Below are 25946 nucleotides of genomic sequence, written 5' to 3' on the forward strand. Positions count from 1 at the left end.
AGAACCACGTTGAGGCACAGCTGTGAGCATAGCCTTACCATGTTAGGATTTTTCATGCTGTTGTCCCAATCAGCTCATGCCTTTATACTTAACTGTGCTTCCAAACATGGAGAAAAACAAAAACAAACAAACACAAAACAAGTTATATGCTCTCTAGGCAAAATTAGAATAATTTATTTCACGTTCCTCTTGCTGGGCGCCTGGGCTGTCTCTTTGCTTAACCTACCGAACACGAGATAAACCAGTAATACAGAGGGATTTTCTCCAGGCTCTCTGACTGTACTTGGCCTTCAGCTAAATAATTTATGCACTAGTGGGTCTGGAAAGTCTTAGAATCTTTTCCTGGTGCCATTTCCCTTATTTTTAGCAATACTTTAAGATAATTTTAAAATATGAGTGAAGTCACGTTTTAACACTTGAAGGAAATTAATTAAAGAGCTCCAGTTCTTAGATGCCTTGTCAGCTTTGACTGTCAGCAGAAAGAATTACGACTCCCATCTTCAGTCTCCTCTTCCCTCCCTCACTAGGATTTAACCCTCACATTTTTATGAGGGAAGTGCTGTTGTTGTGCCCACTTCCCACAGTGGGAGATTTAAGAATAGCCTTAGAAAGGAAGCTTTCAGTTTACAGGAGGTGGACTCCTTATGTTAGGAAAGATTAGACCAGAAACCACTGTAGGCAGAGGAAATTGTGTCATGTGGCCGAATCCTCCAGAGAAGGGAATGCCAGTGTGAAAAACTGCCAAGTTTCAAGTGATCCCACACTGGTAGCATCCTCTTTGAGTGGAGGTTACACCACAACCGACGACCGGATTAATCACCAATTCAAGCATCATTACTAGGGTGAATAATATTTTACCATAAGTCTGACCAACAATGCCCATTCCTAAGTCAGTCATAACCACTGACACTAAAGTCATGAGTTTAGCTGTAAGCTATTTTAAATGATGTCTGTAAAATTCGGCTTGCTTGAGTATGGAGTTTTAAAAGTCTATTGCAAAACCCAAAAGAATTGAGTGCATATTTGAAACAGAAGTCATGTACAAGAATGTTCATAGCAATTTTATTAATAATATCCCAAACTGGAAACAACTCAAATGTCTGCCATGGTATTTTTTTTTTCAGTGTGTGTTCTTTATTTTCTACTGAGAGTAACCATTAAGTAGTAATCGGATATCACCCCCACTGGAGTCTCAGCTGTCTCCTGGTAATGATGTGTTCTTTGAATTATGTCAGAGCCTGAGCTATGCTTTAGACACCACCTCCATGTAAGGCTGCCATAACAAAGTACCCCAAACTGCGTGGCTCAGAACAACAGACATTTATTGTTTCAAAATTCTGAAAGCTAGAGGTCCAAAATCAAAGTGTCACAGGGTCAACCTCCCTCTGAAACCTGTAGGGGAAGGATCTCTTTTTTTTTTTTTAATTTATTTATTTTTTTTAAAGATTTTATTTATTTATCTTTTTCCCCACCAAAGCCCCAGTAGATAGTTGTATGTCATAGCTGCACATCCTTCCAGTTGCTGCATGTGGGACGCGGCCTCAGCATGACCGGAGAAGCGGTGCGTCGGTGCGCGCCCGAGATCCGAACCCGGGCCGCCAGCAGCGGAGCCCGCGTACTTAACTGCCAAGCCACGGGGCCGGCCCGGGGAAGGATCTTTCTTTGCCTCTTCCAGCTTCTGGTGGTTTGTCAGCAATCTTTGGTGTTCCTGAGCTTATGGATGCATTACTCCAACCCTCCATTTCACATGGCTGTCTTCCCTCTGTGCATGTCTGTCTCTGTGTCCAAATTTTCCCTTTTTATAAGGGCACCAGTCATATTGGATTAGGACCCACCCTAATGACCTCATCATTTTTTTTTCACTTTTTTTATTGATGTCATAATAGTTTATAACATTGTGAAATTTTAGTTGTACGTTATTGTTTGTCAGTCACCACATAAATGTGCCCCTTCACCCCTTGTGCCCACCCCCTAACCCCTTCCCCCTGGTAACCACCAAACTGTTCTCTATGTCTGTGTGTTAATCTTCCACATATGAGTGAAATCATAAGTGTTTGTCTTTCTCTGTCTGGTTTATCTCACTTAACATAATACCATGTCCATGTTGTTGCAAATGGGATGATTTTGTCTTTTTTATGGCTGAGTAGTATTCCATTGTATATATATACCACATCTTGTTTATCCAATCATCAGTGGAGGGACACTTGGGTTGCTTCCACTTCTTGGCTGTAGTGAATAATGCTGCAATGAACATAGAGGTGCATAAGCCTCTTTGGATTGTTGATTTCAGGTTCTTTGGATAAATACCCAATAGTGGGATAGCTGGATCATAAGGTATTTCTATTTTTAATTTTTTGAGGAATCTCCATGCTGTTTTGCACAGAGGCTGCACCAGTTTGCATTCCCACTCGCAGTGAATTAGGGTTCCCGTTTCTCCACAACCTCTCCAACATTTGTTGTTTTTTGTCTTGGTGATTATAGCCATTCTCACAGGTGTAAGGTGATATCTTAGTGTAGTTTTGATTTGCATTTTCCTGATGATTAGTGATGTTGAACTATGTGCCTATTGGCCATCTGTATATCTTCTGTGGAAAAATGTCTGTTCATATCCTCTGCCCTTTTTTGATCAGGTTGTTTCTTTTTTTCTTGTTCAGTTGTGTGAGTTCTTTATATATTATTAGGAGATTAACCCCTTGTCAGATATATGATTTGCAAATACTTTCTCCCAGCTGGTGGGTTGTCTTTTCATTTTGATCCTGGTTTCTTTTGCCTTGCAGAAGCTCTTTAGTCTGATGAAGTCCCGCTTGTTTATTTTTTCTTTTGTTTCACTTGTCCAAGTAGACATGGAATTTGAAAAGATCCCTCTGACCGATGTCAAAGAGTATACTGCCTATATTTTCTTCCAGGAATTTTATAGTTTCAGGTCTTACCTTCAAGTCTTTGATCCATTTTGAGTTAATTTTTGTGTATGGCGAAAGAAAATGGTCTACTTTCATTCTTTTGCGTGTGGCTGTCCAGTTTTCCCAGTACCATTTATTGAAGACTTTCCTTTCTCCATTGTATGTTCTTAGCTCCTTTGTCGAAGATCAGCTGTCCATAGATGTGTGGGTTTATTTCTGGGCTTTCAATTCTGTTCCATTGATCTGTGGGTCTGTTTTTGTACCAGTACCATGCTGTTTTAATTACTATCACTTTGTAGTATATTTTGAAGTCAGGGATTGTGATGCCTCCAGCTTTGTTCTTTTTTCTCATGATTGCTTTAGCTATTCAGGGTCTTTTGTTGCCCCATATGAATTTTAGTATTCTTTTTTCTATTTCCTTGAAGAATGTCATTGGGATTGTGATTGGGATTGCACTGAATCTGTAGATTGCTTTAGGCAGTGTGGAAATTTTAACTATGTTTATTCTTCCAATCCATGTGCATGGGATATCTTTCCATTTCTTTATGTCATCATCGATTTCTTTCAATAATGTCTTATAGTTTTCATTGTATAGGTCTTTCACCTCCTTGGTTAAATTTATTCCTAGATATTTTATTCTTTTTGTTGTGATTGTGAAAGAGATTGTCTTCTTGAGTTCTCTTTCTCTTAGTTCATTATTGGAATATAGAAATACAACTGATTTTTGTAAGTTGATGTTGTACCCCACAACTTTGCTGTAGTTGTTGATTATTTCTAATAGTTTTCCAATGGATTCTCTAGGATTTTCTATATATAAAGTCATGTAGTCTGCAAACAGCAAGAGTTTCACTTCTTCATTGCCTATTTGGATTTCTTTTATTCCTTTTTCTTGCCCAATTACTCTGGCCAAAACCTCCAGTACTATGTTGAATAACAGTGGTGAGAGTGGGCACCCTCATTTTGTTCCTGTTCTCAGAGCTTCCATGGTATTTTTATACATGGGTACTACTCAGCAATAAAAATGGGTGAACCACTGCTATGAGCAATGTGGCTGATTCTCACAGACATAACGTTGAGTGAAAGGAACCAGACACAAACCAGATTCCACTTATATGAAGTTCAAGAAAGGCAAAACCAATATATGGTGATAGAAAATAGAATAGTGGCTACCTCTTGGTCAGAGAGGGGTGATAATATTGATTGGGAAAAGGCATGAGGGAGTCTTCTGGAGTGCTGAAAGTGTCCTATAGCTTTCCTCTGAGTGGTAGCTACATGGATTTGTGGTACCTAGCTTCCAAGAAGGCCCCCAATGTTCCCCTCTTCTGGTATTCTTGTCTTTGTGTAGTCCTCCTCCTACATTGTGTCAGGACTAGTCTGTGTGATCAGTAGAATATGGTGAAGGGGTGGAAGACTATCCTCTACCCACTCCGAGTCCTTTCTGGCTGGGCTACAAATTAAATTGACTTGAGACCAAATAGCAGGAGAAAGTAAAAAAAAATTTAATAACATGTATACATGGGAGAAACCAGGGAAACTGAGTTTCTCAACAAATGGTGGAGGTTTTTCACCCTAAATAGCACACTCAGGTAGACAAAGGAGGATGTTGGGCATAGGAGAGGAGACAGCTACAGGAAGAGTTACCAGAAAGCACAGCAATCAAGAGTATGCAGATTTAAGTCCTCTCCTTCCATAGTGATAAGAGTTTCCAGAGATAAGGTCATCCCCTCTTCTTCCCAAGACAGAGAGGGAGATACCTTTACAAAAGTAAATGTTTTGTAAACAGAACTTTGATAAGAATGGGCTTAGCAAGGACCCTGCCAGTCTATCCATACCCAGAGTTAAATTTGTTTACGCAGTTAGTGAGGGAGGTCAAATTTCCGTCAGAGAAAATAATCAAGGTAAAGAGACATATTTTGAGGTGGCCAATTTTGATCTCCCATAATGGCAAACGTGATGGCATGTCCCTTTTGAGGATAGATCATAAAAGACATTGTGGCTCTGCCTTGCTCTCTTTTGGATCACTCACTTTGGTGGAAGCAGCTGCCAAGGCTTGAGAACACTCAAGCAGCTCTATGGAGCAGGCCATAGGGAGAGGAACCAAGGCCTCCTGCCAGCAGCATCTTGGAAGCAGATGCTCCAGCCATAGTCAAGCCTTCAGATGATGGTAGCCTGGGCTGACATCTTGACCACACCTCATGAGGGAGCCTGAGCCAGAACCACCCAGAACCACCCAAATCCCTCACCGACGGAAATTGTGATATAATAAGTGGTCTTTTAATCCACTAAGTTTTGGGATAATTTGTTATGCAGTAATAGATAACTAATATAAGTGTGGAGTATGTAAAATTCATTGAGCTGTACATGTAAACTTTGTACACTTTATATATGTATATCTTAATAAAAAAAGTAAAAAAGAAAAAAGTCTATTACCCAAAGAGGGTCTCAAAAATCCTCAATCTGAAACTCCCTAGGCTTTAACTCAAGGCTCAAGGTCTATATTTCACCAAAATGTGTTGGCAGTGTGTAGCCTGACAGAGGGAGACAGGTGTGAGCTGGTCATCTGCTCCTGTTCCCTCTGTTCAACTGGACAGGCTTCTACTACCTACAGGTGCTTCTTTTAGAGCCAGCTCTAGCTGCTGGTCCTGCATCGTTTTGGGGCAATCTATCAGCAAAACTTACAATGTCTGTAAATAGTACAGGGAGTTATACAGCATTAGCAGCAAAAACAGGCCAACTTCTCCACTAGGCATGGTAGACACAGTGCCTAGTGTTCCCAATAGTTTTAAGGTCCCATGAAAATGTTTTAATTTTAATTTATTTTAAAATAAGAAGAAAAATAAGAATATAATAATAATGAATATATAATAATAAATCCATCCTGGATTATATCTGTCTTTATACCAATACAGTTATAAAATATAACTTTCAGTGTCTTTTTTTTAAGGAAGAAAGGGCCCCTAAAGGCAAAGGTGACTAGAGCTCACAAAAGTCACAATGCAGCCCTGAGCAAAGGAAGGGGTGCTACGGACTGAACTGTGTTCCCCCAAAATTCATATGTTGAAGCCCTAACCCCCAATGTGTTAGTATTTGGAGACAGGACTTTTAGGAGGTATCTAAGGTAAATAAGGTCATAAGGCTATAGGGCCTTAATCCGATAGGATTGGTGGCCTTAGCAGAAGACGAAGAGGAAGAGAGTGATCTCTCTCTCTCTTCACACACATGCACCAAGGAAAGGCTGTGTGAGCACACAGGAAGAAGGTGGCCATCTACAAGCCAGGAAGAGAACCTTCACCAGAAAGTGAACAGGCTGGTATCTTTATGTTGGACTTCTCAGCCTCCAGAATGGTGAGATATAAATCCCCGTTTTTAAGCCACCCAGTCTATGGTATTTTGTTACAGCAGCCTGAGCTGACTAACACAAGGGGGAAAAGTAAAAAAATGTGAGCAAGGTGAAGCAGCGACAGGTCCATCAGCAACTGGCTCAGATATCACCAGGCGAAGTTGGTTGCATCCTAGTACCCCAGAAGCCCAGCTCTATCTTCATTTTCTATTATTGAACTTCAGTTTTTGAGTAGAAACCAGGCAAGCTTGCAGTCTGTGCAGTAGTGAGGCATTCCTTTTTCTTTGCTCACTTGAATCACTGCCTACTTTGAAGTTTCCACATCAGCAGAAGGTAAAAAAAAGCTTCTATAGTAAAAGAAATCAAAATTATTTCATTGTAATGAAATTTTATTAACATGAATATACATCCCTAGTCTAGAAGATGAGATATAGTTGGTGCTTAGCCAATGAGGCAACCCAGGAGAGTGACGGTTAAAGAAGAACATGCTTTATGGAGGACAGCAAGATTATTCATGTGGAACGCTACTAAGAGATCAAGTGAGATGAGACCAAAGGAGTTGTCATTGGACTTGGCCACACAAAACCAATGATGATCTTAAGAGGAGCAGGTATCCATGTGACTGCCTAGCCTTTGGGGGATGAGGGGGGCTGGGTCCTTACATCACTCATCACAGCAAAATAATTCCAGATGGATCATTATTTTCATGAAATCATTAAAACTCTAAAAGAAAACATGAAATAATTTTTTATAATCCTGAAAACTAGTAAATTAGTAAAAGTATGTGCAACACATATCCTAGACCAAGTTAATTTTCTTAATAAATAAAGAGCTTTTACAAATCAATATGAAAAAGAATATCTAACAGAAAATGAAGAACACAGAAAAAGAAATAAAATCATTTATAAATGAATAGATTATTTTTCCCCCTTTGGTGAGGAAGATTAGCCCTAAGATAACATCTGTTGCCAATCTTCCTCTTTTTGCTGAGGAAGATTGGCCTTGGGCTAACATCTATGCCCATCTTCCTCTACTTTATATGTGGGACGCTGCCACAGCATGGCTTAATAAGCGGTGCATAGGTCCATGCCTGGGATCCAAACCTGCAAACCCCGGGCTGCCAAAGCAAAATACGCAAACTTAACCACTAAGCCACCGGCCTGCCCCCCAAAAGATTCTTAATCTCACTAATAATTAATAAAATACAAATTAAAGCATCACAATATTTTTTAAAATATGTAAAATCAGATGCCATTTTTCACCTATAAGAATGGCAAAGATAAGTGTTGGCAAGGATGTGGGAATCAGGCACCTCCATATGTTGTTGGCAAAGGTATAAACTGCAATCTGTTTGGAGGACAATTGGCAGTAATAAAAATTAAAATGAACATTTCCTTTGATCCAACAATAAGTTCTTCCAAGAGTTCTATATGTATATGATTACAATGATTTAGGTACAAGGATGTTCATTGCATCATTGTTTCCAGTAACAAAAGTGACAAACTGAATGTCCAACAGGAGATTGGTTAAATAAATTATATAATGGATCAAAAACTACTAACATGACTATTTCTAGCCTTCCCCTTCCATCTGCTAGGTAAAGAGAATTTTGTCTTAGGTCAGTGTTCTTATTTCTCTCCCTAAGGGAAACGTTCAACAGCTTTTGGACTTCTGTGATGCAGTATATGAGGAGAGCGGAGGGTACATAAAGATGCAAAGCTTTGTGGAATCTAGACAAGCTCAGGAATGTGAGGAAGCAGATAGAAAAGGAAAGGTGATTTTTTTCGATATTACTGGAACCATACAAACCCTTCACATGTACCAGAAGTGCAATTTGAGAACTCGAGTTATTTTGAAATACTTGGTTGGTGAGCTATATTTCATTGACTTAGGCACTACTCTGAGACTGACCTACATCATTCTGGCTTTGGGAATGTTACATACACACAGAAAATTCTATAGGGCTAGTAAAAGCAGTGAGGTGAAGAAGCATACTGCTAAATGTAAAAAAGCAAGCTGCAAACTGTATCTATATAGTCCCACTTGTTTAAAAAGTCCATATATTATATTCACATATATGTCTTCAAATGCATAGAAGTTTTCTGGAGGATATTTCTGCACATTTATAAAGAGGCATATGTCTAATAATTTCATTTTCCCTCTTGTCCTTTATTATGAGGCAGTCAATATTGAATTGGTGTTTATAATGATAGTGATATTGAGTATTATTTGAACAAAGTTTCTCTTAGGATCTCAACTATGTTAAAACAATTTTCATAGGAGAAAGTGCATCACAATGTGACATAGCTTATCCATAGTAGTGGAATTATAAATTATTTTTTTATTGTAGTCTCTAAACCTTTCTGTATTTTCAAAGTCTCTAGCATAAGCATGCATTATTTTGTTATCAGCAAAAAACATTTCTCTTAAAACTATGACAATTGATTTTAAAAATATTTCCTAGGCTTTTGGGCATGTTGAAGCTGTATGAAAAACAGAGCCAGACAAAAATATATGGCAAAAAGATCTTTTTGTTACTGTTTTGTAGCTGAGCAAAAAGCAGCTTCTGCTCACCACAATCTGGTGCCAATCAATTGCAAACAAGCCAGTGGTTGAGAAAGGAAAATTTATTTTCCGATTAGCTAGCATAATCGGAGGATGGCAGACTAGTGTCCTAAAGAACCATCTTAAAATCACACAGAATCTTGAGGCAGTTATATAGGGGAAATGAGTAGGGAAGGAGGGTGTTTAAGGATGTTGACCATCAGGTGTGACCAACTTCAAGACACCACATTATCTTTCTTTTGTCATTCGTGATGGATACCAATGCAGCATTTTTCTTTCTGGAGGCCATCACGCTCCTGGGGAACTCAGAGAACAAAGTTATCTTATCACAGCTGGGAGACATATGTAAGCAAAGTCATAGAACTAGCAGCTCATGTATTTTGCAAAAGCAAGAGGAGCTTAATCATCTAGGCTAGAGTGCATTCTCAGAGACTAGTGAGTCAGGGTCATAGTTAAAATATTGCTGCTTTCCCTAAGATGCCTTCCTTCATGCTAACTTAAGATCTGTTACAGTTTTAGTGAATGGTGGACACAATTTGTGGGGCATCGAAATTTCTGCCCATTCCAGAATGTCTCATATGGTGCTTGAAATTTCCTTTATTCAAGTCAATCATTTAGTAAAGATTTTTGTTGGTTTGTTTGTTTTTTCCCATAAGGACTGTACTAAACTTAGAAGAGCAACTAATCTACCAGGATCCAGAGAATACATTACAGCAGTGTTCTGGAATTTGAGTGTGCACTGGAACCACCTGGAGGGCTTGTTAAAACACAACCAGCTGGGCCCATACCCAGAGTCTCTGACTCAGTGGGTCTAGAGTGCAACCGGGAATTTGCGTTTCTAACAAGGTCCCAGGTACTGCTGCTGCTGCTGGTTCAGCGACAACACTCTGAGGACCCCTGCATTACAGCATACTACTTTATCTCAGTTCACCAGGAGCAGGAGAGCACACAGTTGGATGAGCGCCAGGAGGTCGTCAAGGAAAATCTAGGGCTGAAGATCCAGAGGAAATCCCTATAGTTTTAGTGCGGAGCCAGCCAGGTGGACATCACAGGGCTGAGGAGGTGGGGAGGCAAAGACAGTAACTGAATCAGCCGCTTTGTAGAGTAGGGATGAGAATGTCACCTACATCATGGTTCTACTGGCACTGGGTCTGATCATTGTTGCAGCTGGATATTGTCTTTTCATTGTAAACTGGCTTCTCCTGTTGGGAGAAGAGATCCTTACCTCCATTTCCTTAACTTCAAAATGGAAATGACTCATGCTTTTGAGAGGTCTCAATAATTGAAGTCAGAGGGGAAATGTTACCGGAAATGCATATAATAAAAATAAGTGCAAGACCAAAAAAGATTATGATAAGTGCAAAGCTCAAAAATGAAAATGCTTCTCCTTTATCTTTGTGTTACTTGACTTAGAACAAAAAAAATGGACTCCGGTCCCATCTCTGGGTCAAACTTCCCGGGGGTGACGGGAAGCCCCCCCACGGCTTCACTGCCACGCTTGGCTCCGCCAGCAGATAGAGCGGTTCTAGCGCTTTTCCGAACGTGGGCTGAGAGGCCAGTGAACGGAGATTGGGTGGCTCAGCAGCGCCGCCCACCGCCGCACTCCTCCCCTCGCGCTCTCTCGGATCACAACACAGTCAGGCCACAGCGCGGCTCCGCCCCGAGGTTTGCTACAAGCGCCCAGGGGTGGATTCCTTCGGGGTGACTGGGCTCGGGAGAACTTGCTCGGAGTGCTATTTGGGGCCGAAATAAACACATATTCCGCTGAGGAGTGGGGTCTTAATTGGGAAAACAGTCTCCAAGCACTCCCATTCGCTAAAACCTTCTCGCACAAGGTCTCCAACTCAGGAAAGACAAACGGGAGAAATGATTTAAAGCATCAAAACCATACACTTTTGGCACAACTCTAGAAATATCCTCCCAGGCCGGATTCCAAAAGTTCATCTCCCCGGCTCGGGGAGTCCCGGCCGCACGCCTCGGCCCGAGAAGCCGCAGGGCGGAGGAGGTCGTGCCGCCGGCCTGGCACTGCCCGGTCGGGCCCCGCCCCCGCCCCGTCTGGGCCTCGCCCCTGTCCCGCCCACCCCGGGCCGGCCCCGCCCCAGAACTGGCCCAGGGCGTCACGGCAGCTGCGCCTCCCCCAAAAGGGGGAGGAGCCGACGACGCCTAGTTCCTTCCTGACCTGCGCGCGCAGCCCGCCGCCTCTGACGCCCGCTCCCTGAATCAGCCGGCGCGGTGTCCTGAGACAGCCCGGGACGACGAGCCGGCCGAGCCGCTGCCGGCGTCCTCTCCCTGCCCCGCCGCAGCATGGGCGCGCGCGGCCCGGCCCTCAGCCTCCTCCTGCTGCTGCTCTGTCCCGCGCAGGTGAGCGGCTGCCAGCCACCCGGGCAGGCTGTGGGGACTTGGCGGGGCCGCGAGTTGGGGGGCGGCGGGCCATGCAGCGGCTCAGGCGCCCCCGTCCCCCGAGGGGCGCGGGTCCAGCCGGTCCCGGGGAAGTTGGTCTAGCAGTGGAGCCCCTGGAGGTCCCCCATGTCTCCGGTTTCTCTCTGCAGCCAGGCACTTGTCCCTGAGGTCTGCAAGGGGATGGCAACTGGGAGCTTCTTGCTGACCTGTTTTGAGCTCATTCAGCTGTGGTCACCTAATTTCTGGGTTTAGGATGTGGGAGCCGAGGGAAGGAGGAAAAGGGGTAGAGAGGGATAAGAATCTTATTTATTTAACCTGCCTTTAAAAAAAAAATCTGCCACATGCACTCGAACTCGATGAATATATTTAGAAGATCCGACCACTTTATTTCCCCTTCTGCTCCCCTAAAGATGAAGTTGGGAGGGAAGGTAAAGAAAGGAAATAATTCATCAAGCATCAAATTAGAATAGTCCTAAGTACTTGACGTAAGTCAGCTCGATCTTCTAAAGAGTGCAAGTTACTTCTTATCAACTAATTCCCTTTTACATCTTTGGAAACTGAGGCCCACGGAGGGGGGTGGTGAGGGGGTAATTGAATTTCCCCTTGTCATAGTTCTAGCTAGCGACAGGATGGGCCCTGGAACTCGATGTCCTGACTCTCTGGGTCGGCTTTTCCTTGGTTTAGTAGCCTTGAGCATGAGCACCTCACTGCTGTTTGTGTGTCTGTGATTTTCTCCTTTAAAACTATGGGGGTCGGAAGTAATGTTTAAGGATATAGTGCTGATTAAACCGGATCAGGATGAAAGATGAGTGAGCCTCTGGGAATCCTGTGCCCTTGTACACACTCTAGGTGTGTCAGTAATGAAGGGATAGTGAATCAGAGGGGAAGGCAGATTAAGGGGTTTCCCTGGACTAGGAAAACCTCACCTTAAACTTCTCTGTAGTTCTCAGGCAGAAATAGGTGATGCTGACTCAGTAAGGACCTGACACCAGGAGAAGAGCTGTGGCTTCCTCTTCCCTTGTGTATGGGGGGATCCCCAGCACTGTGGGCTTGTGGAGGAGCACACATCTGGTGCCTGGTTAGGAGGGGAGGCAGTGGGATGGGATCAGCGGCTAGACTGCTTACTAGCTCTGTGGCTTTGGGCACGTTATTCTTTCAAGGCTCAGTTTTTTCTGAAGATAAAACTTCATAGGATTATTGGGGTTATTAAGTAACATGGTATATGGAGAGACCTCATCAATATAGTAAAAATTCAAGGACTAATAACATTTATGTGCCTAAAGAAAATACAGCGATTCAGTTTCCTAGAGTTTTAGGTAGGGATCTAATAGTTAGGCTTCACATTAAGTAGCTGTAATTTACCTCTGAAATCCTTTTACCTCAAGGCAGTATCCAAGGCTGATGGCCGGCCTTGGATACTGGGCTCTCCTCCTAGGACTTTCAGGCTAGGTCAGAGGTTGGTCATGAGTCTCTTGCAAAACACTTAGAATCCTTGAGAAGTTCTGTAAATCTGAACTGGAAACATTCCTGTCGTTAGTCTGCAAATTAACTCCCTCGTGTCTGCGAGGCTCTCGGTACACCTGAACAGATGGGCGGGAGGGGTCTTTTAGAATACTTACCTGTGATAGCAGCTCCTTTGGGTTCAGTCTGAGCACTAAGAAAGTTCTGTCATGGGATTACAGACTAACTGTCCTTTGTAAGGCCTGAAATACATTTTGGGGGAATTTTTGCTTTTCATAATTTTAAATTTTTACAGAGGATGAAATAGCATTACTAGACTGCATGGTTTTTAAACCTTGTGGTCGTCCAAATAATGTCTGCAGTTTTGAGAAATAGTATATATCTCTCCTGACTGTAGTTTTTATAAACTTTTTCTTGGGGAGCTTGGGACAGAGTGAGGCTTGGGTAGGAATTCAGCCGTTAAAATGGCTTTTCCCGAGGTTGGAAATGAGTTATCCTTTCGGCCTGAGAGCATTGAAGAATAACCATCTGAAACTGGAGCAAATGTGGGTAATCTTTCCCAGTGTCTCCCACTCCTTGATGGATGCTGTGATCAGATGTCTTACTAACAGAAGTAATCAAAAGAAGATGAGGTTTTTTTATTTTAGCAAGTGGGCAGAAAGAAAACGACTTGCTGAATAGGTCTTTGTATTCCTTCAGTGTTTGTCCCATTACCCGGAACAAAGAATCCCTCTGGGCGTGAAGATGGTATCATCTCATTCCAGGGTCACCCTATCCCACCCTCCACTCCTGAAAGGGATGCTTTTTGGGGTGTTTTAAGGATGACACATTACCTACTGCAGAAGCCTGGATTGGGCCATCTCTAATCTGATCTCAGGTGCCCCTTTCTGCCCTTTCAGCCACAGCTCTGTAAAGGGCGTCAGCGCTCCAGCCAAATTAAACTGCTTACTCTCAAAACCCTGCCTATCTTTGAAGGCCAGTTCAATGCTACATCATCCGTGACATTGTTATCCTGTTCCCCCAACTAAAATGCCATCCCTCTAAAGTCCTAAATCTTTGTTGAAACTGCTGCGGCAGCATTTACTGCCTGGCAAAAGACTTTTGAGTTCAGAGACCTGGGGGTGGGTCTTGACTCTTCCTCTTACCAAGAGTGATCTTGGGCAGACCAGTTATCCTATGGCACCTGTCTCCTTCTCTGTAAAATTGGTTAACAGCTATGCCTACTTCTCAGGGCGCTTGTGGAAAGACAGAGAAATATTGTATGAATTGAACTACTGGATTGCAGGCTCCTTGAGGGCAAGAACTATATGTTACCATCTGCAATATGGCCAGGACTCTTGGCTTTTACTCTTCTGAATCACCAAATCATTGGGCCTTCAGTGGCTTCAGATGAGGGGGCAAGATGGGGAGGGATTCAGAGGCTGGTGGAGATCAGGACTGGATTTACAGCTGGTTTCTGGGTGATAGCAGTGTTCAGCTGTGGCCCAACAAGTTTCCCTGTGCTTGGACCATGCCTCTTAGTCTTTGGAATATTTGCTTTGTCAAGAAAACTTAAAAAAAAAAAAAACCCTCTCTCTGATGCAAGTGTGCTGTTGGAGGTTTTGAGAAGGAAGCTTTAAAATTTGTTCTTATTACTATCCTTAGGCCACAGAGGACCTCAAACTACTGTCATTCACTAATTTCATAAATATAAAGTGGTTGCTATGGACACAGTGTAGGATACAAAAGTAGATCAAAAGAATTAACCTATGTGGAAAGATGTCTATAAAGTGCTATGTGAATGTTAGTAGTTACTATCCCTGTCTTGTTCATAGTTGATGGGAGGAAGGGTGAATACATTAAAAAAATTACAATGGAAAGTACTCTCATAAAGATAAGGACAAATGTTTTGGGGAGTCCATTTTTGAGCTGAACTTTGGAGGGTGAATTAATGCTTCAGGGGTGGTGGACAAGAGGAAAACTGGAGACAATGGGGGAGAAGTTACCTAATTGTTACTAAAAACCATTCAACTGTATACGTGAAAAGGGTGAATTTTATGGTAAATTATCTCAATAGCGCTGTTTTAAAATGACATTCTAGATTACAAGAGACTAAAGAAAAAGGAGTTACCTAACTTTTGCATAGTGCTGCCTGCCATGACACGTCTGAGCTTGTTTTAACCTCACAGAACCCCTTTAGGTAGGTGTGATGCTCTTTTTCCTGTTTTGCAGATGTGAGTGTTAAGGCTCAAGTTTGCCCCAAGGTCACATAGCTAGTAAATGGCAGACTGGGGGCTTGAGCCACCGTCTCTGACTTCTATGCTCTAATTTATTCAAATTCAAAATATTGTTACCAGATTATTCATGTTTAGCAAGGCAAGTTGATGGCTGTTCAGCAGATGTTCCCCTTGGCCAATAAGGCATCTCATTCAAGGCATGCTCCTGGCTCCAGTGTGGCTTCTGCAAAAGCCAGTGGTAAATCAGGGGTAGATTTAGCCTGCTGGCTTGACCCAAGGTTCAGTTGCCATGCTCTGTGAACATTCCATAGGAAAAAGCCTGCAGGCGGTATATATTCCCACCTACTTTCATGGTTTTGTTTTTGTCTTGTGGCTTTTGGGTTGTTTTTTCAAACTTGAGGGTACTGGAGCTCATAAATGCCTAATACTAACTAGTAGTATGACTGTGGGCAAGTCACTTAAGGAAACTGCAAGCTAGAGGAGTTATCTATCAAGTGAAGACTAGCTGAGCCCATCTAACTCTAAAACTGTGACTTAAACACTTATCTACAGGCGAGCTTGGTGTTCACACAAATTATCCTTTGTTATGTGGATATGTTTATGCCAGTTGGCTGTAAAACAGAGTTCCCAAGATTTCCATCAGTTGAAGTCAGACCAGGCCAGCCTCCACCCCAAATGTCCTGCCATTTGGTCCGCCTACTTGACTGCAAAGGAAACAGCAGGGAGCTTAACCTCTGGACAGGATTCTAGTGCTACTCCCTCCATCCCATCCTGCGTTGTCCTGACTTGCCAGGCCAGCCCCTCTGCTTCCTGCGGAGGCCTCTCCTTCTCCCCTCGCTGGAGCTTGAGCTGGGTGTGTCTCCAGGTTCTGCCATGACCTCTACGCATCCAGGACAGTGGCAGAGGTGAGAGGACCCGGCTCTGCACTCCGCCTGCCGTGGGGTGGCCGAGTGCAGGCTTGGAGTTGAGGACAGTCAGTGGTACTGAGGAAATGTGTCATCACTTGACAGCTGCCTGGAGATGTACTTAAAAAGATGTAAATGGTAGTCATTATTTCTGCAAGTGAACAAGTTTGTGTAGAAAGAAGGCCACTAGTGGATGGGACAGCCCATCTCTGGTGCACTGTCAAAATCTGAGGCTACATCTGTGTACAAACTGAGCTGGAGTTTGAACAGTGCAGCAGCTGGGGAGTGGGGATACAGGGATAGGATGGAGAATGCTGAACTTGGCATTCAAAATCTTGATTCCCATTACTGGTTTTGTCACTTATGAGCCATGTGACCTCAATAGAGAATCTTCTCTGAACCTTAGTTTTCTTACCTGTAAAATGCTATGATACTGCTTCAAAGGGTGTCTGGGAAATGAGGCAATGAGGGAGAAACCTCTTCACTGTGCCTAGCACGTGGTTGATGTTCTATAAGCATTTGAATATGAGTTAGTATTAATATTTCAGCAGGATTCATTAAAGGCAGCCTGGAGTATAGGATTCTGTTGCTAATGTTTAGAGCTTCTCCATATGACCAGATGTGCTTTCGTGGAGCCTCCTATTACGGTCTGATTTAGCAATTGCTATAGTTGAAGTATACCAGAAGGGGCATTTTTTTTTTTTTAGCCTTTCCTGAACTATTCCTGTTATTATTGAAAGAAGCTTTCCTATCCAGTCATATACCCAATAATTAAACTCTGGAGTATGTTGTGAAATATCCATATGATCTAACCTTTAAAAGTAGAGATGGTCTAGCCTTGTAACTACTAAGTCCTGGATTAAAGCCCAAACCAGCAGTTCTCACTTCTCAACTTCTTACATAATCCAGTGGAACTCCTTCAACTCATGGTGAGTTTTGATGGTTTCTGAATCAGTGAACACTGGATGAGTACTGTAGGGGATTTCAGAGGAAGCGTAATACCTGGGCTCTGCATTTAGGATTTTATGGTCTTATGGGGGAGTTGAGACAAAAGCAAGAAAAGACTCTTGCAACCTCTCCCCACAGACACAACTTTGCGATTCTCATAAATATTCTGCTTGATCCTAGGGCAGGAGCCAGCAAATTATGGCCTGGCCAGAGCCTGTTGTTGTGAATAAAGTTTTCTTGGGACAGGCCCACCCCCATCATTTACCTGTTGTCTGTGGACCTGTGGCCCACAAGCCTACAGTATTTAATATTTGGCCCTCTAAGGGAGAGTTTAGCCACTCCTGCCCTTGTGGATCCACATGGGAGCTTGTGGAGTGTACGTGACAGAAACAGATATTGCTCTCAGAGCAATGGGTGCAGAACACCTGCTGACCTGAGCAGTGAGGATGGATGCCCTGAACATCAGCCAGGTGCTGCCTAGGGCTGACCTGCCTCTGCTCCAGGACAGCCCGCCTGACCGGGGGAGTACTGGGGCTGGAACCAGGTGAAAGGAGTCAGAGCTATATTTGGTGGAGGCAGTGAGTCTTGGGAGAGGCTTGTGAGAAGTGAGGACTTCCAAGATGGGCAGGACTGAAACCTCGGAGAAAACAGTAGGGCTAGAGACAAGGACTCGAGTCTGGCCTTGGGGACCCACATAAATACCGTTAAGGGCAGTTCAAGTAGAGCCAAAAGCCAGTCTGTGGAGGGTAGTAGAGATTTATCTGTGAAAGGGCTGTTTAAAAGGTATTGCCCTTGTATGCTCTTGTGTGTACACATCTGTATAGGTTTGCCTGTAGGGAGGAATTAGAAGCCTGGAAGACATAGATCTAATAAATTAACACTGGTTAAATCTGAGAAGTGGGGTGGGAGGTGGAGAAGTGGGGAGGAGCTTTCAGTGTTATTTCATATACACGTGTGCTCTTTGAATATTTGTGATGCATGGTATTGCTTCTGTAATTAAAGAAAATAAAATTTATTGTTAACATTTTAGGAATTGGCAGTTTTTTTTGGTGAGGAAGATTGGCCCTGAGCTAACACCTGTTGCCAATCTTCCTCTTTTTGCTTGAGGAAGAGTGGCCCTGAGCTAACATCTGTGCCAGTCTTCCTCTATTTTGTATGTGGGATGCCGCCACAGCATGGCTTGATGAGTGGTGTAGGTCTACGCCCAGGATCCAAACCTGCGAACCCCGGGCCACCAAAGCTGGGCGCGCAAACTTAACCACTGTGCCACTGGGCCAGCCCCCATAGAATTGGCAGATTTTTAAAATGCTTAAATAAGATGGTTCTTATGGTTATGAATAGCTCTGTAAGACTGGTTGGTGACCACGAGATGAACTGTGAAGAATTGTTATCATGCTTTGGACTTGGACCCCCGCCCCTGATCCTTACGTGGAGCTTTAACAAGGCCTGTTATTAGAGACTCCAGAAATGTCAAGTGACATTCAGACCCATGGTCTTTGATCCTGTTTGATATGATTGTCACTCTTCTGTTTAACCTCAGAGTGATAACTGAGAACTGCTCTCTGTAGTCCTTGTCACTGGGTTTTTCTCTTATATGGTGGAGGACATCTGAGCTCATGTTTTATTTCAGTATTGGGCATAACACTGCCTTCCCCAAGTGAATATTATTGATATGACATCAGCACCAAGTGTCCTTGTATCGTAGTAAAGGCAGCTTTCAGCCGGACACCTTACTTTTGGAAATCAGATGCTTTGCTTAGAAGGGAAGTGTGTGGCCTGTACGTGAGCTCTTCATTGCAGGGTGCATCCTTGGTCTCAGTGTCAGCATGTGCTGCTCTGACAGTCCAGGGATCTTAAGATGTATCTGTCATCTTCATCAGTCAAGTCCTGACTGCCCGCTGTGCTGTGGTGATTTGGAGACTGGAAATCCAGTGGCTTGGATGCCAGCTAGGTTCTTGGTGGGATACAGAGATGAGCATTGCCCAGCCAGTGGTCCACTGAGGAGTGACCCTCAGTGCGGTGTGAGGATAAGAGCTCCAGCTTCCAACCAGCCAGGCCTCGGGTAGGTAGCCTCAGTCACAGGCAAGTCCCACTTAAAGTGGGACAGAAGGGAAGGAAGAGTAGGAGATGAGAGTGCTCAACAGAGCCAGGTGAGGCATCTGGAGTTTGTCTCACAGGCTATGAGAATATTACCGAGCCTAAGGGACCGGTGACCCTCAAGTGAGTCCTTTTGCTTGGAGCTGCTCACGCCAATAGAATGAGACCAGCTTCGGAATATTCAGAGCAGAAACTTTATTTGTTGATCAACAACTGGAGAAGGGAGAGCTCATGCTCTAAAACACCTTCTCCCAGAAGAGAAGGTGAGCAGGGTTCTTATGGGATGTGAAGGGGGAGGGGTCTCTGCATCATAGGCTCAGGGCGGGGGGCAGTTGGGGCGTGCGCAGATCTTCCCTTCTTGCCCTTGCGCAGGGCACCCCATCGCCATGTTGGACCTTTCTGGTTTGGTCCAGGTCTGTGATTTGGCCGTCTGGCAATGTTCTGCCTTGGTTCCGATAAGCAAGCACGACTTAAAGCATTAGACGTGGAAAATGTTTTAGGGACTTCTCTGGGTGACAGGAAGGGTGGATTGTAGGTTTCTGAGCATCGGAAAACTTTGGAGCCACAGCTTAGGAAGAGCCAGGTGGCAGCTGTGCCTAGGAGACATTGCCGAGGTCTGGATGGGAGGTGACGAGGCTGACAAAGGGTGGCTGTGGGCTCCGTAGAGAAGGGGCGTGGGAGACCGCGCTGGGAGCTTCCGGGAAAGGTTCCCATCTGAAAGGTGCCTAGCCTTTAAACCCTGATGAAGAAGGCTTGGCGATGGAGGAGGCTTTGGAGGGAGGATTAGTTTCTTTTCGAGCACCTGGGGTAGTCAGGCAGGTAGTTGGAAGTGCGGCTGGAGAGAAGCTGGGGGTGGTTTGAGGAGGAGAATGAAATTGGAGCAGTGTTTATAGGCAGGAGCAGGTGAAGGGATCAACAAAGAGATGAGGTTGAAAATCCTGAAGAGAAAGAGGTCAGGTGATGGAGGTCCCCAAGGAGGCTCAGGAACGCTGCTCCAGCCGGGCCTGTGGGTGAGGGAGACCGGCTCTCATGTTCAGCTGTAGGTGAGGAGAGAGGAGACAGAGAGAGAGAGAGATTTAAGGGCAGAAAGAGGCCTCCCCCGCCGGTACAGCTGTGAGTGAGTGCACACGTGCTCCTGCCTTGCACAGGTAGGGAGTGGTGTAATGCCAGAGGACCTTAATTACTCAGTTGATTATATTTTATTGAGAGTCTGTTTCTGGAACTAGAATGTTCTGGTTTGAATCCTGGCTCTGCCGCTCTTGGACAAGTTATTTAGCCTCTCTGTCTCCATTTCCTCGTCTGTAAAATGGGTATAATATTAGCATCTCCCTCATCAATTTGTTGTGAGGATTATTTGGGTTAATCCATGAAGAGCAGGTAAGCCAGCGCCTAGTACACAGTACGTGGCTCGTAAGTGCCTTGGGCCCCTGGCTTAGGGCTGCTGCTTTAGGCGGGGTGACGGGGAAGCGAACCTGAGAGTGGAGTGGAGCCCTGTTTTCCTGGGCCCAAAGAAACTCAGCTGTTTATTTTCTTCAGGACATTGGAACCTCTTTGCTGAGGTCCCAGACGGTTGGAAGACATTTAGAATAATTCCTTACATTTGACTGTATGGTGCTCTGTAGGTTACTAAGTACTGCTACATGTATTCCTTTGTTTGATCTTCACACCAAACCTGTGAGATAAGCGGAGGTTATCGCTGCGGTTCACAGGTAGGAAAAGTGCTCAGCACGGTTAAGTAACCTGCTCCAGGTGTGATCCGGCTCAGCAAGCACATGTCTTAGGAGCCTGGTGAGTGCTGAGGAGCAGAAGCCAGGACTCCTGACTGCTCTGCGCCTCTCCTCTCCCCCACCTCTCTTCTGCCAGATGAGTGAAACAACTTTGCTTTGAAATAAATGATGTGGATTATAGAAGATGATCTTTGTGGCTAGGAACCTAACCACATTGGGTCATCTTTATTTTCTTTGATAGTGCCGAAGAAGGGGAACTTAGACTCCAGACACCCATCCTGTCTGTCGTGCCAGTCTGGTTTGTTGACTGGATTTCTGCCACTCTGGCTGGTGACATGCCAGTGTGCCCCCAGGCCTGGACCTGCTTGCCCTACTGGTCTGTTGAGAATTGTGTGGGGTTTAGGGAGGGGTCCCCGTATTTAAATTACATGTCAGCAACAGCGGTATCCCTGCCTCCTTAGTCAGCTTTTGCCTGTTCAGATTTTGGTAGATGGATAATAAGTTTTTAGTTGGAAACCCAAAGTTGCAATACTTTGCCTAGAATCGCCAGGTTTATGGAAATAATTGTTTTTCTTTTTATGTAAAAATGGTAGTGGAATTTTGCCAAAGGTTTGGTATGTGGTAGTGTTGAATACTTGTCACTTCCCTCATTTGTTTAATTTCCCTCTCTTGTGGCCTAACAAAGGGGTAAGTCATAAGTTCCGCTTTAAAATACTTGAAGAATAAATTCAGAGACACGTTATATTGACCCCTTAGATTCCCCACATATATACCCCAGCCTCCTGCCTGTTTCTTCTTTCATGATCTTAGGGCTTCAGGGACTGTTGTGGATTTGTATCTTGACGCTGGGGACCAACCCAGACTGACTTAGCTCCTTGCATATGTGTGGGCCATGTGCCACTGTCACTGGAGAGAATTCATGCTGTTGCTTCTATTCAGATTTTTTTTAAATGGCTTTTCCACCAGGTGTCTTGGAAGCCGTGGTTGCTTCTGCGATGTCCCTTGTTTCCCTCTGGGACAGATGATTGCAAGACTTTGCAGGCTAGCTTGCTGGAGCCTGGTGGCTGTGCTGACGCGATGATTCACTGCACTCCTCCCCTTCTGAATTTTCAACAGCCTTGTGACTCTCACATGGGGAGTATGAGTCGCCCTTGAGAAATCTTTACATAAAACGTTTAAATTTTTTCTTTTAAGATTGCTGAGGTGATTTTCCTTAAAGTTAGCACATTCCTTGCTTTCTACACATTTCTTGCTTTCTTGAAGACAAGGAGTTCTTTCTTGCTCCTTCTTACTTAGGATTTATCCTTCTTCTTACTTAGGGTTTATTGGTGTTTGTGGTTTTCTTCTTCCCATTACTCATGATGTGCTGATGTTAATTAACCTAAATATATATGGAAATGTTCTTTCATTAATTAGAGATTATATAATTCCTTATGCAGCTGTGCAGAAATAGTGCCGTAGTAATTGCAAACTTACATACTATCTTGCTTTCTTTCCTCTACACTGATTTTTAGTGATTCTTACTTGGATCTATAGCTTTCTCTTCTCAACAAATAAATTAGCAGGAAGTAGGAATCGTGGAAATAAGTAATTTCTTTTTGTTTTTTTTAACAATTTTATTTATTTATTTTTTTCCCCCCAAAGCCCCAGTAGATAGTTGTATGTCATAGCTGCACTTCCTTCTAGTTGCTGTATGTGGGACGCGGCCTCAGCATGGCCGGAGAAGCAGTGCGTTGGTGCGCGCCCAAGATCCGAACCCGGGCCACCAGCAGCAGAGTGCGCGCACTTAACCGCTAAGCCACGGGGCCGGCCCGAAAATAAGTAATTTCTAATACCTACTTCACTGACTGACTTGACAAGTCCATTTGGTCTATTTTAATTAATATTTTTCAAAATGTTAAACTAACCAGTGCCTCTTGCTGTTATTTCGTTTTGCAGGTAACATTGGAAAATTCTGTAATAGTGCATGAGTGGGCACCTTTTGCTGTTGAAATTTGTTTTACCCTTGGGGCCCTGATGAACTGAGTTTTGTGTTGACTTTCTGTAGGTATTTTCACAATCCTGTGTTTGGTATGGAGAGTGTGGAATTGCATCTGGAGATAAGAGGTACAATTGTAAATATTCTGGGCCACCAAAACCATTGCCAAAGGATGGGTATGATTTAGTGCAGGTAAGTTTGTCGCCTTGGGCATTGGGAACACAAAGTGCTGATCACGATCTTCTGTATTTATACCTTAAATATTGTGGGAGTGGGGGTGGAGGTGAAACTAATAGGCTTAAATCTTGTCCCAAACTCTTATCTGTAACAAACAATGGCAGAGAAGATAACAGCCGGACTCCAGAGGCTTAATTTTTCTGGGGCTGACTTCAGCCTTTCTTGTAAAGTTTCCCACTTGCAGGTTACTATTTAGAGACTGACCTTCCTACGTCCAATGTTGCTTTTTGCAGCTTCTTCAAAATATATTAAAGTTAACTTGTTTGGTTCCTAGATTTCAGGACTTGAGTAAACAAGGCTGCTAAGTACCTATGACTCCCTTGTCCTGTGTTCATTTTAGTGACTCTTCCGTTTTCCACTGAGAGCCTGTGAACTTTGGTTGCTACCAAGATTCTGTTTTCTGTTGTCTTCTTTTACCATCCCTGGTCCACAGGGATATTAGAAAAGAACTGGAAAAATCAAAGTGAAAGACTAGTTTTAGAGGCTTACGTAATCTAAAATCAAATTGACATGCTGGCAGGTGTTCTAGACTTACTTGCTACTTTCGACAGAATTATGAAAAGCATTTGACTTTCCCTGGAGTGACTAATGGAAATAGTAAGTAGCGTTCTGGTTGAACTTACACAAAAAAACCTAAGAGGTAAAGTAATTGTCAAGGGGGGAGAGTGAGCTACTAAATAAGAAAAAAATTAGAAATGTCTGTACTACCTCTACTTGTAAATTCGATAGCCTTTTAAAAGAGTTCTGCAAGAGCTTTGCAAATACATGTCTTGCCCTTGGGTACCTAAAAAGGATTTATATGAGTAAAATTTTCTTATTTCATTTAGGAATGTTTATTCTTATTTAGCTGTGCTACTCTGAGATTCATGCTTTCTCATCCAAAAGGAGCTCTGTCCAGGATTCTTCTTTGGCAATGTCAGTCTTTGCTGTGATGTTCAGCAGCTTCAGACGCTGAAGAACAACCTGCAGCTTCCTCTACAGTTTCTGTCCAGGTAGGTTGACTGCCAGGCAAACAGAAAAAATGGACTTTAGTTCCTTTTAACCAATAGCATTCTGATTTCTTTTAGAATGTTTGTTTTTGGGGCCGGTCCTGTGGCATAGCAGTTAAGTGCGCGTGCTCCGCTGCTGGCGGCCCAGGTTTGGATCCCGGGCGCGCACCGAGGCACCGCTTGTTAGGCCATGCTGTGGCGGCGTCCCATATAAAGTGGAGGAAGACGGGCACACATGCTAGCCCAGGGCCAGTCTTCCTCAGCAAAACGAGGATTGGCATGGATGTTAGCTCAGGGCTGATCTTCCTCACACACACAAAAAAAGTTTACTTTTGTTTTATTTTAAGAAAGCAATCTTATGACTCTCAGAGGTAAAGAATAACTTCTGTTCAAGTATTAGTTATCCAACTTAGTTCTCTTCCTAATAACGTTCAGTGTTGATACTTGGTCTTCCTCTGAGATGTCTTTACCCCAAAGGGTGTCTGCACTGGGGATTGGTCCTTTCAGACTTGAGCCTCTTTGCGCTGTGGGGAGGAGAGGCTCCCGGTGGTCCTGCTCAGGTCTCTGACCTGAGACACCCTTATCCATGCAGTCCTCTGCGTTGCCTCCCTCTTCTCACTTCCCCTGGTTTGCATGTGGTTCTCTCTCCCTATGGTGACGTGATGTGCTAGAGTCCCAGTCCTTGGTGGAGCTGGCCTTTGGTGACTGTCAAGCAGCTTGTTCTGGCATAGTTGGCTGGTTTTGTCAAAATTACTTCGCTCTCCAGTTTGTTCTCTATGACAAGGGCAGTGAAAAGACTTGTGTAATAGATATTCTTCTCTAGGTTTAGCCAGCAGTTCTCAAATGTGCACCAGAACAAGCTGGTGGTGGCTTTCCGACCAGAACATCGTGATATCTTTCTGGCTTTCTCATGCTTGAGCACCCAGGTGAGGGTGGATGGGAGGACACCGCAGATGGAACGCTCCTCCATGCAGTTGCTGCTGCAGGTGATGGGGCACGGGTTGGCGTCTGCTGAGGAAACCCTGCTTCCCAGAGATTTAAGTTGACGATACACAGTGAAAAACCGTCCCTAAATTGTTCTTTCAGGACAACATACAATACAGATCTTCCCTGACTTATGATGGGGTTAGTCCTGATAAACCCGTCTTAAGTTGAAAACATCTAAGTCGAAAATGCATTTAATACACCTACCCTACCAGACATCACAGCTTAGCCGAGCCTAGCTTAAATGAGCTCAGAACACTTACATTAGCCTACAGTTGGGCAGATCATCTAACACAAAGTCTGTTTTATAATAAAGTGTTGAATAGCTCATGTAATCTGTTGAATACTGTACTGAAAGTGAAAAACAGAATGGTTGGATGGGTACAGAACAGTTGTGAGTGTATGGGTTGTTCGCCCTCGTGATCGCGGGGCTGATGGGAGCTACGGCTCACTGCCGCTGCCCAGCATCACAAGAGAGTGTTGTACCGCGTATCGCTGGCCCGGGAAAAGATCAAAATTCAAAGTTTGAAGTTTGGTTTTTACTGAATGCTTATCGTTTTTGCACCATTGTAAAGTTGAAAAATTGTACGTTGAACCATTGTAAGTTGGGGACTGCCTGTATAATAATAGATCAAAAAGTTGAGAATCTAATCGGGCCCATGTATCCTGTGGAAGGCTAGTGGATGTTGGTGGAGCTAGATTGTTAGAATGGTGTAATTGTTGTTCCTGTTTTTGTCACAGTAAAGCACAGGACTCCTGAAAGAGAGTCAGTGTGCATGTCTGCTCCTTCACTAGACCAGAGGCTGTGAGGGCTTGGACCACACCTTCCTTGTTCTGTGTCGTGTGTGGTCACCTGGACTGGATCAGAGTAGAGAGCAGTCTTGATTGGCTGTGTATCAAGAATGCAAGTCTAATGAAGTAATAGCTTTTGCAGATAACAGTGAACCAAAGAGGGGAGAGAATTCCTTTGCCATGTAACTATTCAACATTTGGAGCTTAAACTTTGAACCTGAAGGACAGCAGGCAGCTTGTGGTTCTCATGAGAACCTGTGTGCCTCTGAAATGCGTGCAGCCAGAGAACACTACTGCTGTTCTTTTTATCTTCTCAAGTCACAGGGAAGTCCTCTTATGTTTAGAGAGGCCCTAGGGATTATCTGGGGCTTGGAAAAGAGCCCTTCAGTAGATTAGAAAGTGAAAAT

At 43.9% G+C, this 25946-nt stretch overlaps 1 protein-coding gene across 6 annotated transcripts in view; it reads left to right on the forward strand.

The window, feature by feature from the left end:
* The first annotated feature begins 11036 nt into the window (after positions 1 to 11036).
* Positions 11037 to 25946, forward strand: part of NPC1 (NPC intracellular cholesterol transporter 1) — a 50814-nt gene continuing 35904 nt past the window's right edge. For 3 of the 6 annotated variants that reach the window (XM_058556800.1, XM_058556803.1, XM_058556802.1), the window contains exons 1-3: positions 11037 to 11166; positions 22607 to 22729; positions 23660 to 23766. In XM_058556800.1, the coding sequence (XP_058412783.1) occupies positions 11110 to 11166; positions 22607 to 22729; positions 23660 to 23766 (287 nt within the window). In that variant the 5' untranslated portion in view covers positions 11037 to 11109. Of the gene's footprint in view, positions 11167 to 22606; positions 22730 to 23659; positions 23767 to 25946 lie in introns of those variants that run through there. The other 3 variants (XM_058556801.1, XM_058556805.1, XM_058556804.1) reach the window with 3 other exon arrangements.

The sequence above is a fragment of the Diceros bicornis genome, chromosome 16 (assembly GCF_020826845.1).
Source record: "Diceros bicornis minor isolate mBicDic1 chromosome 16, mDicBic1.mat.cur, whole genome shotgun sequence".
Taxonomy (NCBI): Eukaryota; Metazoa; Chordata; class Mammalia; order Perissodactyla; family Rhinocerotidae; genus Diceros; species Diceros bicornis.